At 37.9% G+C, this 19,328-nt stretch overlaps 1 protein-coding gene across 12 annotated transcripts in view; it reads left to right on the forward strand.

Moving 5' to 3' along the window:
• Ckap5 (cytoskeleton associated protein 5) overlaps window positions 1–19,328 on the forward strand; it is a 102,085-nt gene that overhangs the window by 20,163 nt on the left and 62,594 nt on the right. For all 12 annotated transcript variants that reach the window (XM_017592175.3, XM_063283664.1, XM_063283662.1 and 9 more), the window contains 6 exons: window positions 1,017–1,109; window positions 3,128–3,321; window positions 5,020–5,226; window positions 9,247–9,418; window positions 10,345–10,477; window positions 17,855–17,955. In XM_017592175.3, coding sequence (XP_017447664.2) covers window positions 1,053–1,109; window positions 3,128–3,321; window positions 5,020–5,226; window positions 9,247–9,418; window positions 10,345–10,477; window positions 17,855–17,955 — 864 coding nt within the window. In that variant the 5' untranslated portion in view covers window positions 1,017–1,052. The remainder of the gene's footprint in view (window positions 1–1,016; window positions 1,110–3,127; window positions 3,322–5,019; window positions 5,227–9,246; window positions 9,419–10,344; window positions 10,478–17,854; window positions 17,956–19,328) is intronic.

The following is a 19,328-nucleotide window of genomic DNA, read 5'->3' on the forward strand; positions in this document are numbered from 1 at the left end:
ACCTAGAGTTTGGTTCTAAATGTAGCAGGAAAGAACCGCCTCTGCAAACATCAAAACAAAACAAAACAAAACAAAACAAAAACTAAAAAATTTTAAGTTAAAATTATTGAAAAAAATTAGTGGCGTTCCCTTTTACCGTACACCTTCTGTACCAGCCATGAAAGAGGACAAACACAAAGAATACGCATATAAAGCAGTGTTTGTGTTCATTATTTGTGTAGCTGGTTTACTATGAAGAGGCCTTTTTTTTTTTTTTCTTTTTTCTTTTTTTCAGAGCTGGGGACCGAACCCAGGGCCTTGTGCTTGCTAGGCAAGCGCTCTACCACTGAGCTAAATCCCCAACCCTCCAATATTCTTTTAAGGGCCAAGTAGCTCATTTCTTTGTTTTTTTTTTTTTTAAGATTTATTTATTTATTGTATATAAGTACACTGTAGCTGTCTTCATGCACACCAGAAGAAGGCATCAGATGTCATTACAGATGGTTGTGAGCCACCATGTGGTTGCTGGGAATCGAACTCAGGACCTCTGGAAGAGGAATCAGTGCTCTTAACCTCTTAGCCATCTCTCCAGCCCCCTCATTTCTTTGTTTTATTCTTTGTTATGTCTTATATTTCCCATTTTAAAAAATGTTTTTTGAGACAGTGTCTTACATAACCCAGGCTGCCCTCAAACTCACTAAATGTAGGTGAGACTGATGTTGAAGTATCCATCCTTCTGCCTCCACCTCCCATTTTTTCTGATTAAGATGTCCTATTAACTAGTTGTGGCACACACCTTTAATTTTAGCACATAGCAGGCAAATCTATGTGAATTTGAGGACAGCCAGAATCATAGTGAGACCCTGTCTCAAAAAACAAAAAGGAAAAAAGAAAGAAAAGTGTTCTATTAGTGGAATTAAATAGTAGGCATTTGATCAAATGTATGATGAAATAACCAAAGAAAAGTCACTTTTGCCATGAGAATATTTGCTGGTCTATTTACTAGAGTTAACAAGTATCTACTTTTATCTGACTAGGAGTACTTTTAACTCCAAGAGAAAACTAGAAGCACAATGGGAGATGATAGTGAGTGGTTGAAACTACCAGTTGATCAGAAATGCGAACACAAGGTAAGACTTCTAGAACATAAATGTATTGTTATTAACTTGTTTTATCAGCAGTTATACTCTTTATAGTACATCTGCTTATACTATTTATAGTTACATTTAATGTGTATTAATATATTTGATATATTTAATACTATATACTTCTACTAGTTATACTTATTCTATTTGCTTATACTTACACTATTTATAGTACACCTTACTTAGAATGTAAAAAACATTGGCAATTTAAAAAAACACTGATGTGTTGTTAAGAACATATTTTATGTCATTAGAAATAGGTGTCTTGTGCTCGCTTTGGCAGCACATATACTTGAAATAAGTGTGACAGTACAGGAGATATGGAAGCAGGAGAATCAGGAAATCAAGGCTATCCTTGGTTATATAGCAAATCCTAGGCCAACCTGTGCTGGGCTAAATGACCCTGTCAAAAAAGGAAAAAGGAAAAAAGCTGGGGAGATGATTTAGTAATTAAAAAAACACTTGCTGTTCCAGCCTGATGACCTAAGTTCTAAACCCAAATCTATGCAAAAGGCTCAATTCGATGATTTGGTTTGCATTTGTAATCCCAGCAGCCTGTGGTTAAGTGGGAGATGGAGACAAGTAAATCTCCTAAGCTCTCAGGCCAGCTAGCCTAAGTTTGCAGTGCAGAAATGAGGGAGACACTGCTTCCAAAAAAAAGGGTAGAAAGAGAAAAGCTATTACAAAAAGTTGACTTGTGACCTCTACACGTACATATACTGTGGCACATGTGCACCTTTAGTCACACAGATAACCACATACTACACATCACACACATATCCCACAAACACAAAATAGGTGTCATTAGCTTCATTAAAATTTTTGTCTCTAATCCCAGCAGTCAAAAAGGAGAGTGGAAGCAGGGTGGCCAGCCTTGTCTACAGAATGAGTTTTAGGACAAGGAACTACACAAAGAAACACTGTCTCAAAAACAAACAAAACCACACACAAACACACACATAGTCTGGAAACAATTTAAAGAAAGAAAGAAAAGTGTATTAGAAGAAGAAAATATATGTTTAAAATGACAAGTTGGGTAGCTTTTTCATTTGCAAATTCATTATTTTTGTGTTGCAGTTATATTCTGGTTTGACTCTTGATGTCCAGCATTTTTTAGATTCTCTGGTTTATATGATATATATTCCAGTGTATATCCTCTTAGACTAGCCATCTATTAATTATGGATAATTTTAAGTTAATAGTTAATTTATGATTTATATTATTATTTAGTGGTTATGTTTTTCAGTTGGTTTCATTTTCCCTAACTATACCTGTGAGATTTTTAATTTTTATTTAAATTTATTAATTTAATTTAGACACAGGGTATGGCTCTACAGCTAAGACAATCTTCCTGCCTCAGTTTCCTGAGTGCTGGGATTATAGGTATAATTTACCATGCCTATCCATTTTTAAAGCAAATTTCTCCCACATAGTAGAGTTGAGAATTCCATTTCCTTTCTTACAAATGTCTACTTAAAATCAACAAGTTAGCTATTTTCTCATTTTTGTTTGGGTTTTTGTTTTTGTTTTTTTGAGACAGAATTTCTCTATATGTGGAAGTCAGCATCTTAATTAAGAAGGTTCTGTCAAACCAAGGTCATCAGGCTTACCCAGCAAGCTTCCTTACTGAGCTGCCTCTGTGGCCTTGCTATTAATTTCTAGGTAGCCTTGGCAAAACATTCTTTTGTTTATTGAAGCTGGGCATGGGTGGCACAGGCCTTTGATTCCAGCACAAGGAGGCATGTGGGTTTCTGAGTTCCAGGACAGCTTGATCTACATAGTGAGTTCCAGGACAGAAAAGAGTCCCTGTTTCAAAACAACAAAATAAATTGTTCATTGACCACTTATTTTTTGAAAATTGTCAGAATTCAGAATTTCTTAAACTCCTTTTTTCTGTTATGGGATATTTTGTTCAAATTATCTTACAGGATATTCTTTTACTTCTACAGATTATTACTGAATAATACCATTAACCTTGTTTCAAAATACTAATTTTGTTTTAGCTGTGGAAAGCAAGATTAAGTGGGTATGAAGAGGCCCTGAAGATCTTCCAGAAAATAAAGGATGAAAAGAGTCCAGAATGGTCCAAATACTTAGGATTAATCAAAAAATTTGTCACAGATTCCAACGCAGTGGTTCAATTGAAAGGACTAGAAGCTGCACTTGTCTATGTTGAAAATGCTCATGTTGCAGGAAAGTGAGTAATTTATTTCTACAATTCAGTAAACATCTCTGTGTAAGGCTACACAGAAAAGTATGTGTATTTATAGAGCCTCTGTTACAATTTTAGAACATACTAATAGTCTTTCATTGTCTTTAATTAGTCTAAATGGTACATGAAATCTCTAAAATGGAATAATTATTTGTTTCTATGTGTTTGGGTACATGTGGAAGTCAGAGGACAGCTTGTGGAAATAGTTTTCTTTCCACTCCTTAAGTTCCATAGGTTGAACTTATGTCCTCTGGTTTGGCAACAAGTATCTTTACATTCTGAGGATTCTAGCTAGCCCTTTTTTCTTTTTGAGCATTTTATATGGGAATTATTCAAAATTTAGTGTCCTAGTTGGGGTTTCATTGCTGCAAAGAGACACCATGACCAAGGTAACTCATATAAAGATAAACATTTAATTGACAGTGGCTTAGAGTTTCAGGGGTTCAGTCCATTATCATCACAGTAGGAAGCATGGCATCCGGCAGACAAACAAGTGTGCTGTAGGAGTTGAGAGTTCTACATCTTGCTCTGAAGCCAGAAGTAGTCTGTCTCTCATTTCACACTGTTAGGAAACTGAGCATAGGACCTCAAAGCCTACCTACACAGTGATACACTTCCTCTAACAGACCACACCTCCTAATAGTGCCACTTACCGGGCCAAGCATATTCGAACCACCATGCTTGTAGAAGTAGTTACTGTAAAGTCATCATAAAGAAAGTATAAGAGCCTTACTGAAAACAAGTGAGCATTATGAAAAACTTCTCTTAAAACATGTAATCACCATTTAACTTCCAAGGCCGTTTGTTTGTTGAGGTAGTGAATTCTAATGTGTTTCCTGGCCTATTTGACTCCAACTATAGATGTCTATACTTTATTGTCTATACTTTATTAACTTGATTTTTCTTAGTATCTAATAAGTCATCGATGAGAGATTCTACACACAAAAAGTTGAGACTATTAATTATATAAGAAAGATTTTTTTTTTTTTTTTTTGGTTCTGTTTTTCGGAGCTGGGGACCGAACCCAGGGCCTTGCGCTTCCTAGGCAAGCGCTCTACCACTGAGCTAAATCCCCAACCCATAAAGATATTTTTACTTCAATGACCAGGCAAGTAAACATCTTCAGTTTGACAGTTTGGTTAGTTATAACCAATATTAATGAAAAGATTGAATTTTTTATTTCTTCGCATATCAGAAACTTTTGACACATTTTGATTAAAAAAAGAATTTTGACAAATTCTTCTGATATTAGAAGCTTTTTTGGCAAATACTACCTGTAGCCCTAACCTAATTGGTTCCTTTAGCTTCCGTAATTATGAGTTTTATTTAATTTACAAGGCACTCAGTGCGATAAAGTTACTAAAAGGTTCTGCTAAGAAGTTGAGTCTTTCCTTATTAAAGATATGTCCCTCATTGTATGAATAAATTCTCTTGTCCTAAAAATGTCTAAAATAACTTATTTCAAAACATAGCAATTCTACAATTCTTTATAGAGTATATGCTTGCACACTCACATGTAAGACAGGCACACATGCATACACCCTAAAGATAGGCTGCAAAGAATGTTCAAAGACAATTCTGTGTCTGAATTTCTATACTTATAAACTGAAGTCATAGTGAAGTGTGTCTAGAGCTTATCTCTTTTTACTTACATATCCGTTTGTGTGTGTGTGGTGTTTACAGAACAACAGGTGAAGTTGTATCGGGTGTCGTAAGTAAAGTCTTCAACCAACCTAAAGCCAAAGCCAAGGAGCTAGGCATAGAGATTTGCCTCATGTACGTAGAGATTGAGAAAGGAGAGTCTGTACAAGAAGAGCTCCTGAAAGGCCTGGATAATAAGAACCCCAAGATCATAGTGGCCTGTATAGAAACACTGAGGAAAGCCTTAAGGTGAGACCTTTTGTATTTTAGTTTTCTTAAGTATGCTGACTGAATTTGGGTTCTAGGTTTAAACAGAAATGGAGACGGTTAAACTTCTAATTTCATCCTTCAAGTTTGTTCTTTGGTTATTTTCTCTAAATTCCTTTCTGTTGAAGGAGAGCAGGGAACATTTCTGTTCAATTTGGGAATTAGCTCTTTTTTGTAAAATTATGTGTGTGTATATGCAGTTTTTTCCTGCTAGCTTCAACAGTAGGCTCAGGTTAGGTATAAAGCTAGTATTTTGGCTAGAGCAAACCTTTGTTTGGAGTCTTTTTGGTAAACATCAAAAATAACTTGTTCTAAACTTGGTTTGGTGTAAAAAAAAAAAATTAACTCCTATATGCCTTGTCTTCAGTCCTAGAGTTCTTACTGAACACTGAAGTTCTTTATATATGCACTGTCCTTGAGGGACAAGTTGCTAAGATTTGGTAGAGAACTCTGACTTTGTTAAGTCAGTGGTTCTGATTAAACTGACTCTTAATCCTCTTTCCAGTTGAAGACTGAGCATTCTCCCACTTAGCTACACCCAAATCTAGGCAGTTCTTAAGTCCTGCCTCCTATCTCCAGTCATTGTCCACTGTTAGCTACTTTAAAAAGTAGGCACTACTTAGGGCTTGTGAGATGATTCTGTATTTAAGAGTACTGGCTGCGGGGAGGCGGGGAAGAAAAAAAGCAGAAAACTGGTTGTTCTTCCAGAGGTCTTGAGTTCAATTCCCAGCAACATGACCATCTCCTAAGAAGGGATCTAATTCCCTCTTCTAGCATATAGATTTATGTTCAGACAGAGCATTCCTACATATTAAAAAATACAGAAAGGAGGAAATCTTTTTTTTTTTTTTTTTTTGGTTATTTTTTTCGGAGCTGGGGACTGAACCCAGGGCCTTGCGCTTCCTAGGTAAGCGCTCTACCACTGAGCTAAATCCCCAGCCCCAGAGGAAATCTTAGGTGAAGATCATTCCTTTGGTTTATGACTCACATCTTGGAGATAAGTGTCTTAACATGTTTATTTTATGTGAAAGTATCATTCTTGAATTTTGTTGAGCTATCCTTGATTTTTGTTCTCCTTTGCCTGATTTCTAATATTCTTTTATAAAGTTTGACTTTTATCTAGATTTTTGGGTGATAGAGTGTCCTTATTTAATTGTTTTATCATCGCATGTGTATGTGATTCATGAATGGGAGTACGGTACAAGAGTGCCAGAGCACACATGGAGAGAAAGCTCAGCGGACAGTCTCAGGTCAGGCAAGTGCTTAAAACCCACTGAGCCAGCTTGCTGTCCCAATGACAGTTTCTTTATTTCTAATCTTTTATGGTATAATAAGTACATGGAGCTTTTCCTTTAGCTTTGTTTTGTTTTTGAGACAGAGTCTCTCTCTCTAACTCAAGGTCTCAGACTCATGGCATTCCTTCTGCCTCTCTCTCTAGAGTGCCAAGATAACAGGGATGAGCCACCATACGTAGTGTATCTTTATGGATAGTAAAAATTGTATCATTTTTGCCTTTTAGAAATTTTTCAGATTAGACCACAAGCACTACTCTCGATACTGCCAACCTCCCCTCCACACTGGGCTAAATTAAATGGTCAGATAGATAGATAGATAGATAGATAGATAGATAGATAGATAGATAGATAGATAGAGAAATTTAATAAGTTTACAGACTTTGCTTGTATGGTAGATGTATTCCGTGTTGCCTGCATGTATGTGTGCTGTGTGCATGCCTACTGCTACAAAGGTCAGAAGAGGGGATCAGATTCCCCACAGCTGGAGTTAGTGGTGGTTGTGAATTTAACACAGGAACCAAGGTCCTCTTCAGGATAGCAAGAGGTCTTAACTGCTGAGCCCTATCTCTAGTCCCCCTATTCTATCCTTAATATAATAAAATGTACATCATACTGAAAATCTTCTGCCTTTAAATTAAGAATTTCTACTTCAGACTGTTTTATACTGTAGTATTTTACTTTTAAACCGACTAGGAGAATAAGTATAGGAAAAGAATAAGTTACATTTATCTTTTTTATGCAGTCATTATCTGTGGTGTCTGTGTCATTATTTTCAGTGCCTAGGGAAAAAATCCAGGGTCTCTAATGTTCTAGGAAAGCACTTTACTACGGAATGTCTCTACTTCCAGCACGTCCTTATTCATGATCTGTAGTTTACCTTGGTGTTTTTTTGTTTTCCTAGAGCATTTCAGAATGTAAAAGTAGCTGTTTAGGACTTAGAGGCTACACTGCTCCATTTTAGGTGCCATAGCCTCCTAAAGTTACTATTGGTGACAACTTTAGGGGGTTGCAGAAAACATTCTGTCATTCCTAAAATAGGATTGTAGAAACTGTTTTTGCTTTTAAACTTCTCCATTCATTCATTCATTTTAGTGTTTTGATCAAGGACTCGGGTAACTTCTGCTGTCTTGAAACTTTCTATGTAGCTGAGGATGACCATGAACTGCTGATCTTCCTCCTCTCAATTTCTAAAATTATAAGTGTGTGCTAAGATACCTAACTTTTCTATCAAAATTGGAATTGGTTTTGTTTATGTATCTTTTTTCCATGTGGACTTGTTTCATTTCTTTTATTCTCTTTTATAGCTGTTGTCGAGCGATTTTGTTATATTTGTGGAAATGAGATAAAATTACACACATGTGTTAACAGTATATTGTTTTAACTGATTATAGTAAGTACTATCACCTGAAGTCCCAGCACTTGGCATACTGAGACAGGAGAATCACCAAAACTGCCCTAGGTTTCTTGAAAATTAAAAGAACTAAAGGCCTTAAATGTATTTGAGTCCAACTCATTCTGAAATTCAGTAATTTATAATTGAATCCTCGCTGTTTCAGAATTTGCTGTTGAGAAATGTTAAAAATTAAGACCAGAAAGTTAATACTAAAACTAGCATCTTGGTACATGTCTGTGATCATATCCCTTGGGAAGCTGAGATTAGAACATTATGAAATGGAAGCTAGTGTGCCCTTCACAGCAATACTGTATCTCAACACTAATATCGGTTAATTATGAACCGTATAAACCAACAGTTTATACGGCTAAACATCCTATTTTACAAAATAACAAGTCAGAATACAGATGTTTTCCCATTGGAAAAAAACACTAAAACACTAAATCAAAAAGAGTTAAGGGGTTGTCTTAGTTACTTTGCTATTGTTGTGAAGAGACACCATGACCAAGGCAACTTATAAAAGAAAGCATTAATTCAGTCCCCAGCTCCGAAAAAAAGAAAAAGAAAAAGGAAAAAAAAAAAAGGCAGCTAAAAGAAAGCATTAAATGGGGACTTGCTTATAGTTTTAAATGGTAAACCCATGATCATCATGGTGGGGAGCAAGGCAGTAGACAAGCATGGAGTGAGACTGGGGGGAGGAGACCTTGTGTCAGCTTTTGTCAGCTTTTTAAACCACAAAGCCCACCCTCAATGACACACCGTGCATGGTGCCATTTTTATTGAAACCACCACAGAAATATGGTAGTTGAAAAATCAAGAATGAAATGTCAGATGAACCTGAAAAATTAAGAATGAACCCGTCAGATTGAGTAATCTTTCTTTAGTTAATGGAAAGTTCCATTTTTAAATGTTAACATTATTTTGGACTCTAGACAAATGTCTAAGAATGACAGCTAATTATTAAATATATAACCTACATATGTATACATATGGGATATGGATGGATAAGTATATAGGTAGATGGTTTTGAACTCCATTTGTTACCTTAAGAAATATTTTACATATTCATATATGATTTATTTATTTGTTTGTTTGTTTTTGAGACAGTATCTCTTTACACAGCCCTGGCTATCCTGGAATTCACTGTATAGACCAGGCTGGCCTTGAACTCAAGAGAGAGCCTCCTTCCTCCATCTCTTAAGTGCTGGGAGTAAAGTGTGCATCACCACACCGTGTGCAATACATGCTCTGGAGCTATAATGTTCAATGAAGCATGACATGTTGACAGGTTTCCCTCAAATCTTTTACTTACAGTGAATTTGGTTCCAAAATCATCTTACTAAAGCCAATTATTAAAGTGTTGCCAAAACTATTTGAATCTCGAGACAAGGCTGTTCGGGATGAAGCCAAACTATTTGCTATAGAGATTTATCGATGGAATCGAGATGCTGTGAAACACACATTACAAAATATAAATTCTGTCCAGGTAAGGTGCAGATTTCTTTGCTTATTTTTGTATCAGGTTAATATAGATGCATTTCCTACTTGTAATTGTTAATATCTATTCTTACACATAATTATTTTTTTATTTTGAAGATTTAAATGGGTTGAATTTTTGAGCATAGACTTTTTGCTATTACTGTCCATCACTCTTCCCCTACCCCCCCCCACACACCCCCAAATAGGGAGCAAGTCCTGTATCTTACACATATTAGACAGAACTAGGTTCTGTTTTGTTCAGGTGTCTATAGAACATCTCCATCTTCTGTATCCCCGGGCCTGGTAGTATTAGATCTGTCAACTTAAAACATATTTTTATAATTCTGTTGAGTAGAAGGGCTTGCTTGGATGAAACAATTCTGTCATATAGTTACTTTTGGAGCTTTTTGATAATATAGCATATTTGGATTCATAAATTAGTGATATTATCTTAAAAATAATGAATTTGGAAAGTGGAGAGATGTCTCACAGGTTAAGGGCATTTGCAGCTCTTGTAGAGCCAGCCTTCATAGCCTCTGCATATATGAAGTATATGAATACTTGCATGCCTGAAGGCAAACGCTCATACACATTAAAGAAAATAAATCTTTCTTAAAGAATTTTGTTGGGGTTGGGGATTTAGCTCAGTGGTAGAGCGCTTGCCTAGGAAGCACAAGGCCCTGGGTTCGATCCCCAGCTCCGGAAAAAAAAAAAAAAAAAAAAAAGAATTTTGTTCTTAGACATAAACCTTCAGTGTGGTAAAGTAGTAGGTTGATTTGACTTATGCTACAAAATAAAGTTTTGTCTTTGATTTTCCTATTAATACCATAAAAATAGAAAGGGAGTCCCAAAATATCAGTAAGTATAGGTTTTATGTTTTGTAATAGCACATTTTAATAATACATTTTAAAAATATTTTGTTAATACTTACAGTTGAAAGAATTAGAAGAAGAGTGGGTCAAGCTGCCAACAGGTGCTCCTAAGCCAAGTCGGTTTCTGCGTTCCCAACAAGAACTGGAAGCTAAACTGGAACAGCAACAGTCAGCGGGTGGAGATGCAGAAGGGGGTAAGCAGTGTCAAAACACTAGTTTCAGGGTTGGGGACTTAGCTCAGTGGTAGAGCGCTTGCCTAGCAATCGCAAGGCCCTGGGTTCGGTCCCCAGCTCCAAAAAAAAGAGGAAAAAAGAGAGAGAGAGAGAGAGAGAGAGAGAGAGAGAGAGAGAGAGAGAGAGAACAAAAACAAAAAAAAAAACCCCACTAGTTTCAATAAAAAATTACTAAATTTCGCTCTCTAGGGGTTGGGGATTTAGCTCAGCGGTAGAGGGCTTGACTAGCAAGCGCAAGGCCCTGGGTTTGGTCCTCAGCTCCAGACAAAAAAAAAAAAAAAAAGAGTCTCGGAAACAGACCAGATAAACAGTTCTCTGCACCCAAATCCTGTGGGAGGGAGAGCTAAACCTTCAGAGAGGCAGACAAGCCTGGGAAACCAGAAGAGAATGCTCCCTGCACACACATCTCGGACGCCAGAGGAAAAAGCCAAAGACCATCTGGAACCCTGGTGCACTGAAGCTCCCGGAAGGGGCGGCACAGGTCTTCCTGGTTGCTGCCGCTGCAGAGAGCCCCTGGGCAGCACCCCACGAGCGAACCTGAGCCTCGGGACCACAGGTAAGACCAAATTTTCTGCTGCAAGAAAGCTGCCTGGTGAACTCAAGACACAGGCCCACAGGAACAGCTGAAGACCTGTAGAGAGGAAAAACTACACGCCCGAAAGCAGAACACTCTGTCCCCATAACTGACTGAAAGAGAGGAAAACAGGTCTACAGCACTCCTGACACACAGGCTTATAGGACAGTCTAGCCACTGTCAGAAATAGCAGAACAAAGTAACACTAGAGATAATCTGATGGCGAGAGGCAAGCGCAGGAACCCAAGCAACAGAAACCAAGACTACATGCCATCATCGGAGCCCAATTCTCCCACCAAAACAAACATGGAATATCCAAAGACACCAGAAAAGCAAGATCTAGTTTCAAAATCATATTTGATCATGATGCTGGAGGACTTCAAGAAAGACATGAACACACTTAGGGAAACACAGGAAAACATTAATAAACAAGTAGAAGCCTACAGAGAGGAATCGCAAAAATCCCTGAAAGAATTCCAGGAAAACACAATCAAACAGTTGAAGGAATTAAAAATGGAAATAGAAGCAATCAAGAAAGAACACATGGAAACAACCCTGGATATAGAAAACCAAAAGAAGAGACAAGGAGCTGTAGATACAAGCTTCACCAACAGAATACAAGAGATGGAAGAGAGAATCTCAGGAGCAGAAGATTCCATAGAAATCATTGACTCAACTGTCAAAGATAAAGTAAAGCGGAAAAAGCTACTGGTCCAAAACATACAGGAAATCCAGGACTCAATGAGAAGATCAAACCTAAGGATAATAGGTATAGAAGAGAGTGAAGACTCCCAGCTCAAAGGACCAGTAAATATCTTCAACAAAATCATAGAAGAAAACTTCCCTAACCTAAAAAAAGAGATACCCATAGACATACAAGAAGCCTACAGAACTCCAAATAGATTGGACCAGAAAAGAAACACCTCCCGTCACATAATTGTCAAAACACCAAACGCACAAAATAAAGAAAGAATATTAAAAGCAGTAAGGGAAAAAGGTCAAGTAACATATAAAGGGAGACCTATCAGAATCACACCAGACTTCTCGCCAGAAACTATGAAGGCCAGAAGATCCTGGACTGATGTCATACAGACCCTAAGAGAACACAAATGCCAGCCCAGGTTACTGTATCCAGCAAAACTCTCAATTAACATTGATGGAGAAACCAAGATATTCCATGACAAAACCAAATTTACACAATATCTTTCTACAAATCCAGCACTACAAAGGATAATAAATGGTAAAGCCCAACATAAGGAGGCAAGCTATACCCTAGAAGAAGCAAGAAACTAATCGTCTTGGCAACAAAACAAAGAGAATGAAAGCACACAAACATAACCTCACATCCAAATATGAATATAAAGGGAAACAATAATCACTATTCCTTAATATCTCTCAATATCAATGGCCTCAACTCCCCAATAAAAAGACATAGATTAACAAACTGGATACGCAACGAGGACCCTGCATTCTGCTGCCTACAGGAAACACACCTCAGAGACAAAGACAGACACTACCTCAGAGTGAAAGACTGGAAAACAACTTTCCAAGCAAATGGTCAGAAGAAGCAAGCTGGAGTAGCCATTCTAATATCAAATAAAATCAATTTCCAACTAAAAGTCATCAAAAAAGATAAGGAAGGACACTTCATATTCATCAAAGGAAAAATCCACCAAGATGAACTCTCAATCCTAAATATCTATGCCCCAAATACAAGGGCACCTACATACGTCAAAGAAACCTTACTAAAGCTCAAAACACACATTGCACCTCACACAATAATAGTGGGAGATTTCAACACCCCACTCTCATCAATGGACAGATCATGGAAACAGAAATTAAACAGTGATGTCGACAGACTAAGAGAAGTCATGAGCCAAATGGACTTAACGGATATTTATAGAACATTCTATCCTAAAGCAAAAGGATATACCTTCTTCTCAGCTCCTCATGGTACTTTCTCCAAAATTGACCATATAATTGGTCAAAAAACGGGCCTCAACAGGTACAGAAAGATAGAAATAATCCCATGCGTGCTATCGGACCACCACGGCCTAAAACTGGTCTTCAATAACAGTAAGGGAAGAATGCCCACATATACGTGGAAATTGAACAATGCTCTACTCAATGATAACCTGGTCAAGGAAGAAATAAAGAAAGAAATTAAAAACTTTTTAGAATTTAATGAAAATGAAGATACAACATACTCAAACTTATGGGACACAATGAAAGCTGTGCTAAGAGGAAAACTCATAGCGCTGAGTGCCTGCAGAAAGAAACAGGAAAGAGCATATGTCAGCAGCTTGACAGCACACCTAAAAGCTCTAGAACAAAAAGAAGCAAATACACCCAGGAGGAGCAGAAGGCAGGAAATAATCAAACTCAGAGCTGAAATCAACCAAGTAGAAACAAAAAGGACCATAGAAAGAATCAACAGAACCAAAAGTTGGTTCTTTGAGAAAATCAACAAGATAGATAAATCCTTAGCCAGACTAACGAGAGGACACAGAGAGTGCGTCCAAATTAACAAAATCAGAAATGAAAAGGGAGACATAACTACAGATTCAGAGGAAATTCAAAAAATCATCAGATCTTACTATAAAAACCTATATTCAACAAAATTTGAAAATCTTCAGGAAATGGACAATTTCCTAGACAGATACCAGGTATCGAAGTTAAATCAGGAACAGATAAACCAGTTAAACAACCCCATAACTCCTAAGGAAATAGAAGCAGTCATTAAAGGTCTCCCAACCAAAAAGAGTCCAGGTCCAGACGGGTTTAGTGCAGAATTCTATCAAACCTTCATAGAAGACCTCATACCAATATTATACAAACTATTCCACAAAATTGAAACAGATGGAGCCCTACCGAATTCCTTCTACGAAGCCACAATTACTCTTATACCTAAACCACACAAAGACACAACAAAGAAAGAGAACTTCAGACCAATTTCCCTTATGAATATCGACGCAAAAATACTCAATAAAATTCTGGCAAACCGAATTCAAGAGCACATCAAAACAATCATCCACCATGATCAAGTAGGCTTCATCCCAGGCATGCAGGGAATGGTTTAATATACGGAAAACCATCAACGTGATCCATTATATAAACAAACTGAAAGAACAGAACCACATGATCATTTCATTAGATGCTGAGAAAGCATTTGACAAAATTCAACACCCCTTCATGATAAAAGTCCTGGAAAGAATAGGAATTCAAGGCCCATACCTAAACATAGTAAAAGCCATATACAGCAAACCAGTTGCTAACATTAAACTAAATGGAGAGGAACTTGAAGCAATCCCACTAAAATCAGGGACTAGACAAGGCTGCCCACTCTCTCCCTACTTATTCAATATAGTTCTTGAAGTTCTAGCCAGAGCAATCAGACAACAAAAGGAGATCAAAGGGATACAGATCGGAAAAGAAGAGGTCAACATATCACTATTTGCAGATGACATGATAGTATATTTAAGTGATCCCAAAAGTTCCACCAGAGAACTACTAAAGCTGATAAACAACTTCAGCAAAGTGGCTGGGTATAAAATTAACTCTAAATCAGTTGCCTTCCTCTATACAAAAGAGAAACAAGCCGAGAAAGAAATTAGGGAAACGACACCCTTCATAATAGACCCAAATAATATAAAGTACCTCGGTGTGACTTTAACCAAGCAAGTAAAAGATCTGTACAATAAGAACTTCAAGACACTGAGGAAAGAAATTGAAGAAGACCTCAGAAGATGGAAAGATCTCCCATGCTCATGGATTGGCAGGATTAATATAGTAAAAATGGCCATTTTACCAAAAGCAATCTACAGATTCAATGCAATCCCCATCAAAATACCAATCCAATTCTTCAAAGAGTTAGACAGAACAATTTGCAAATTCATCTGGAATAACAAAAAACCCAGGATAGCTAAAGCTATCCTCAACAATAAAAGGACTTCAGGGGGAATCACTATCCCTGAACTCAAGCAGTATTACAGAGCAATAGTGATAAAAACTGCATGGTATTGGTACAGAGACAGACAGATAGACCAATGGAATAGAATTGAAGATCCAGAAATGAACCCACACACCTATGGTCACTTGATTTTTGACAAAGGAGCCAAAACCATCCAATGGAAAAAAGATAGCATTTTCAGCAAATGGTGCTGGTTCAACTGGAGGGCAACATGTAGAAGAATGCAGATCGATCCATGCTTATCACCCTTTACAAAGCTTAAGTCCAAGTGGATCAAGGACCTCCACATCAAACCAGACACACTCAAACTAATAGAAGAAAAACTAGGGAAGCATCTGGAACACATGGGCACTGGAAAAAATTTCCTGAACAAAACACCAATGGCTTATGCTCTAAGATCAAGAATCGACAAATGGGATCTCATAAAACTGCAAAGCTTCTGTAAGGCAAAGGACACTGTGGTTAGGACAAAACGGCAACCAACAGATTGGGAAAAGATCTTTACCAATCCTACAACAGATAGAGGCCTTATATCCAAAATATACAAAGAACTCAAGAAGTTAGACCGCAGGGAAACAAATAACCCTATTAAAAAATGGGGTTCAGAGCTAAACAAAGAATTCACAGCTGAGGAATGCCGAATGGCTGAGAAACACCTAAAGAAATGTTCAACATCTTTAGTCATAAGGGAAATGCAAATCAAAGCAACCCTGAGATTTCACCTCACACCAGTGAGAATGGCTAAGATCAAAAACTCAGGGGACAACAGATGCTGGCGAGGATGTGGAGAAAGAGGAACACTCCTCCATTGTTGGTGGGATTGCAGACTGGTAAAACCATTCTGGAAATCAGTCTGGAGGTTCCTCAGAAAATTGGACATTGAACTGCCTGAGGATCCAGCTATACCTCTCTTGGGTATATACCCAAAAGATGCCTCAACATATAAAAGAGATACGTGCTCCACTATGTTCATCGCAGCCTTATTTATAATAGCCAGAAAATGGAAAGAACCCAGATGCCCTTCAACAGAGGAATGGATACAGAAAATGTGGTACATCTACACAATGGAATATTACTCAGCTATCAAAAACAACGAGTTTATGAAATTCGTAGGCAAATGGTTGGAACTGGAAAATATCATCCTGAGTGAGCTAACCCAATCACAGAAAGACATACATGGTATGCACTCATTGATAAGTGGCTATTAGCCCAAATGCTTGAATTACCCTAGATCCCTAGAACAAACGAAACTCAAGACGGATGATCAAAATGTGAATGCTTCACTCCTTCTTTAAATGAGGAAAAAGAATACCCTTGGCAGGGAAGGGAGAGGCAAAGATTAAAACAGAGACTGAAGGAACACCCATTCAGAGCCTGCCCCACATGTGGCCCATACATATACAGCCATCCAATTAGACAAGATGGATGAAGCAAAGAAGTGCAGACCGACAGGAGCCGGATGTAGATCGCTCCTGAGAGACACAGCCAGAATACAGCAAATACAGAGGCGAATGCCAGCAGCAAACCACTGAACTGAGAATAGGTCCCCTATTGAAGGAATCAGAGAAAGAACTGGAAGAGCTTGAAGGGGCTCGAGACCCCAAAAGTACAACAAGGCCAAGCAACCAGAGCTTCCAGGGACTAAGCCACTACCTAAAGACTATACATGGACTGACCCTGGACTCTGACCCCATAGGTAGCAATGAATATCCTAGTAAGAGCACCAGTGGAAGGGGAAGCCCTGGGTCCTGCTAAGACTGAACCCCCAGTGAACTAGTCTATGGGGGGAGGGCGGCAATGGGGGGAGGGTTGGGAGGGGAACACCCATAAGGAAGGGGAGGGGGGAGGGGGATGTTTGCCCGGAAACCGGGAAAGGGAATAACACTCGAAATGTATATAAGAAATACTCAAGTTAATAAAAAAAAAAAAAAAAAAAATCAGAAAAAAAAAATTACTAAATTTCAGTGGGCATATTTTGGAGAACTTCTTTAATAAAATCTTGAGTCGTATGTGCTACTAAATAACTCTGATCTCTTTTTTATTAAAATCTCATCCTGGAGAGGTAGGCAGTTCAGCCAGTGGTCAAGAGCATTTACTGCTTTTCTAGAGGACCCAGGTTTGATTCCCAGCACCTCAAGGTGACTCACAGCCATCTGAAGTCCCAGTTCCAGAGAATTCAGCCCTCTCTTGTCCTGCTCAGGTGACATTTGCACATAGTACACAGACATACATTCAGACAAAACACCCATACACAAAAGATAAACTTTTAAAAAGTTATAGGAGGTATGAAAAGATATGTAACTGATAAGTAAAACTATCATTTTGGGGGGTTGTTTGTGTAAGGTGTGGGTACACATATGTCATAGTACAAGTATAGAGGCTAGAGGACAGCCTTCAGGTGTTGGTCCTCGCCTTCCCATTTTTTAAACTTTTTTTTAATTACTTTAATTTTTTTAGTTTAACTTTTGTGTGTCAGTTGCTGAATGTGTATGCCCCATGTGAAATGCGCTTCGGAGCCCATGAAACTGGACTTAGGAGTCAGTTGTGATCTGTCCATTGTGGATCTGGAGAAATGAACCTGAGTCCTCTGCGAGAGGTGCTAAGCCATCTGACCAGCGCTCTACCTGGTTTTAGGCCCAAGCTAGGCTTGCTGGCCTACAAGCTTCTCCTGTGTCAGCCTCCATCTCCAGTTGGTGCTGAGATTGCAGATGCTTGCACTACTGAATCTGGCTTTTTCCTCAGTTTTGAGGATCTAAAAAATAATTTAAGATCGATTTTGTTTTTTTCTTCAAAGGTGGTGATGATGGTGATGAGGTACCACAGATAGATGCTTATGAGCTTTTGGAAGCAGTAGAGATCCTTTCCAAACTTCCCAAAGACTTTTATGACAAAATTGTAAGTAATGGTTAAGCTTCTTTAATTTGTTTTAAATAATAGCTTAGGTTAAAATCAGAATATGTTCTGCTGAGCCCTTGCTTGGTGCACCTCCCCAGTCCCCACATTTCCTCCTAGGAAAATGGGTTGCTGCTCTCTCTCTCTTCGTTTACTGTATATAACCATGTCCCAGCCAAACAAAACATGTCTTACCAAAACTTGGAACGTTTTCAACTTTTTCCTCATTTATTCTATTGGTTTTTTTTATCTTTTAAATATCTCTTACACTCATCTCTTTTAGGAATGGCCGGATGGCTCAACTCATAAAGGTACTTGCTCTTAAGCTTGGTAACCTGAGCAGAAAGAAAGAAGTGACTCCTACAAGTTCTCCTTTGACTAAGATTTCGTTTTTGTTTGTTCGTTCCAGATAACTGTCTTGGTGGGCCTGAGCATTGCAGGATGTTCAAAAGCACATGTGCCTTTTACCCACTCGGCATCATTAGAGTCAGCAGTACCATGGCAGGCATTGCTATTTCCCAGTAGAGAAAAAAGTATCCCCATTTGAGAAATACAGCCCTACCCTAATCACTACCATGTGTTCTTGCCTAGATATATCATCTTTGAAAAGGGAACATTTTCAAACATAATCTAAATTTTTAAGTGGCTTCCATGACTCTGAAGACAATGTCTAAAATCATCCTATAGCCACCCTTTCTCACTTTGAAACCACAACTTACCTTTTGTCTACATCTCTAACAGTTGTCACTTTCTGTTTCATACATGTTGTATTTCTCTAGGTAGCAAATAGGCTACTGGTTTATTATTTTTAAATCTGAGCTTTTCCTATTTTTTTTCTTCCTATAATATTTTCTTTATATTTATCTAAAAATACATTTTCAACTTTTAGATTTCACCTTAAGCATAATTTTTTTTTAAGATTTGTTTTTATGTATGTGAGTACAGTGTCTCTCTCTTCAGACACACCAGAAGAGGGCATTGGCTCTCATTACAGATACATGAATATATATGAATAAAAATTTTGGGGCTGGGGATTTAGCTCTGTGGTAGAGCGCTTATCTAGGAAGCGCAAGGCCCTGGGTTCGGTCCCCAGCTCCGGAAAAAAAAAGAAAAAAAAAAAGAAAAAAAGAAAAAAAAAATTTTATGAACAAGCTGGGCGATAGTGGCGCGGTAGTGGTGCTGGTCCCTTCTCCTAGCACTAGGAAGTAGAGGCAGGTGGATCTCTGAGTTCAAGGCCAGCCTGATCTACAGAGAGTTCCAGGACAGCCAGGGCTACACAGAGAAACCTTGTCTCATAAAAACATTTTATAAACAAGACAGTCCTCATTAACTATGGTTTTGACATTTGTTTTTTAGTCATACTTTAGAAAATTTTT

Source organism: Rattus norvegicus, chromosome 3, assembly GCF_036323735.1.
Source record: "Rattus norvegicus strain BN/NHsdMcwi chromosome 3, GRCr8, whole genome shotgun sequence".
Classification (NCBI taxonomy): Eukaryota; Metazoa; Chordata; class Mammalia; order Rodentia; family Muridae; genus Rattus; species Rattus norvegicus.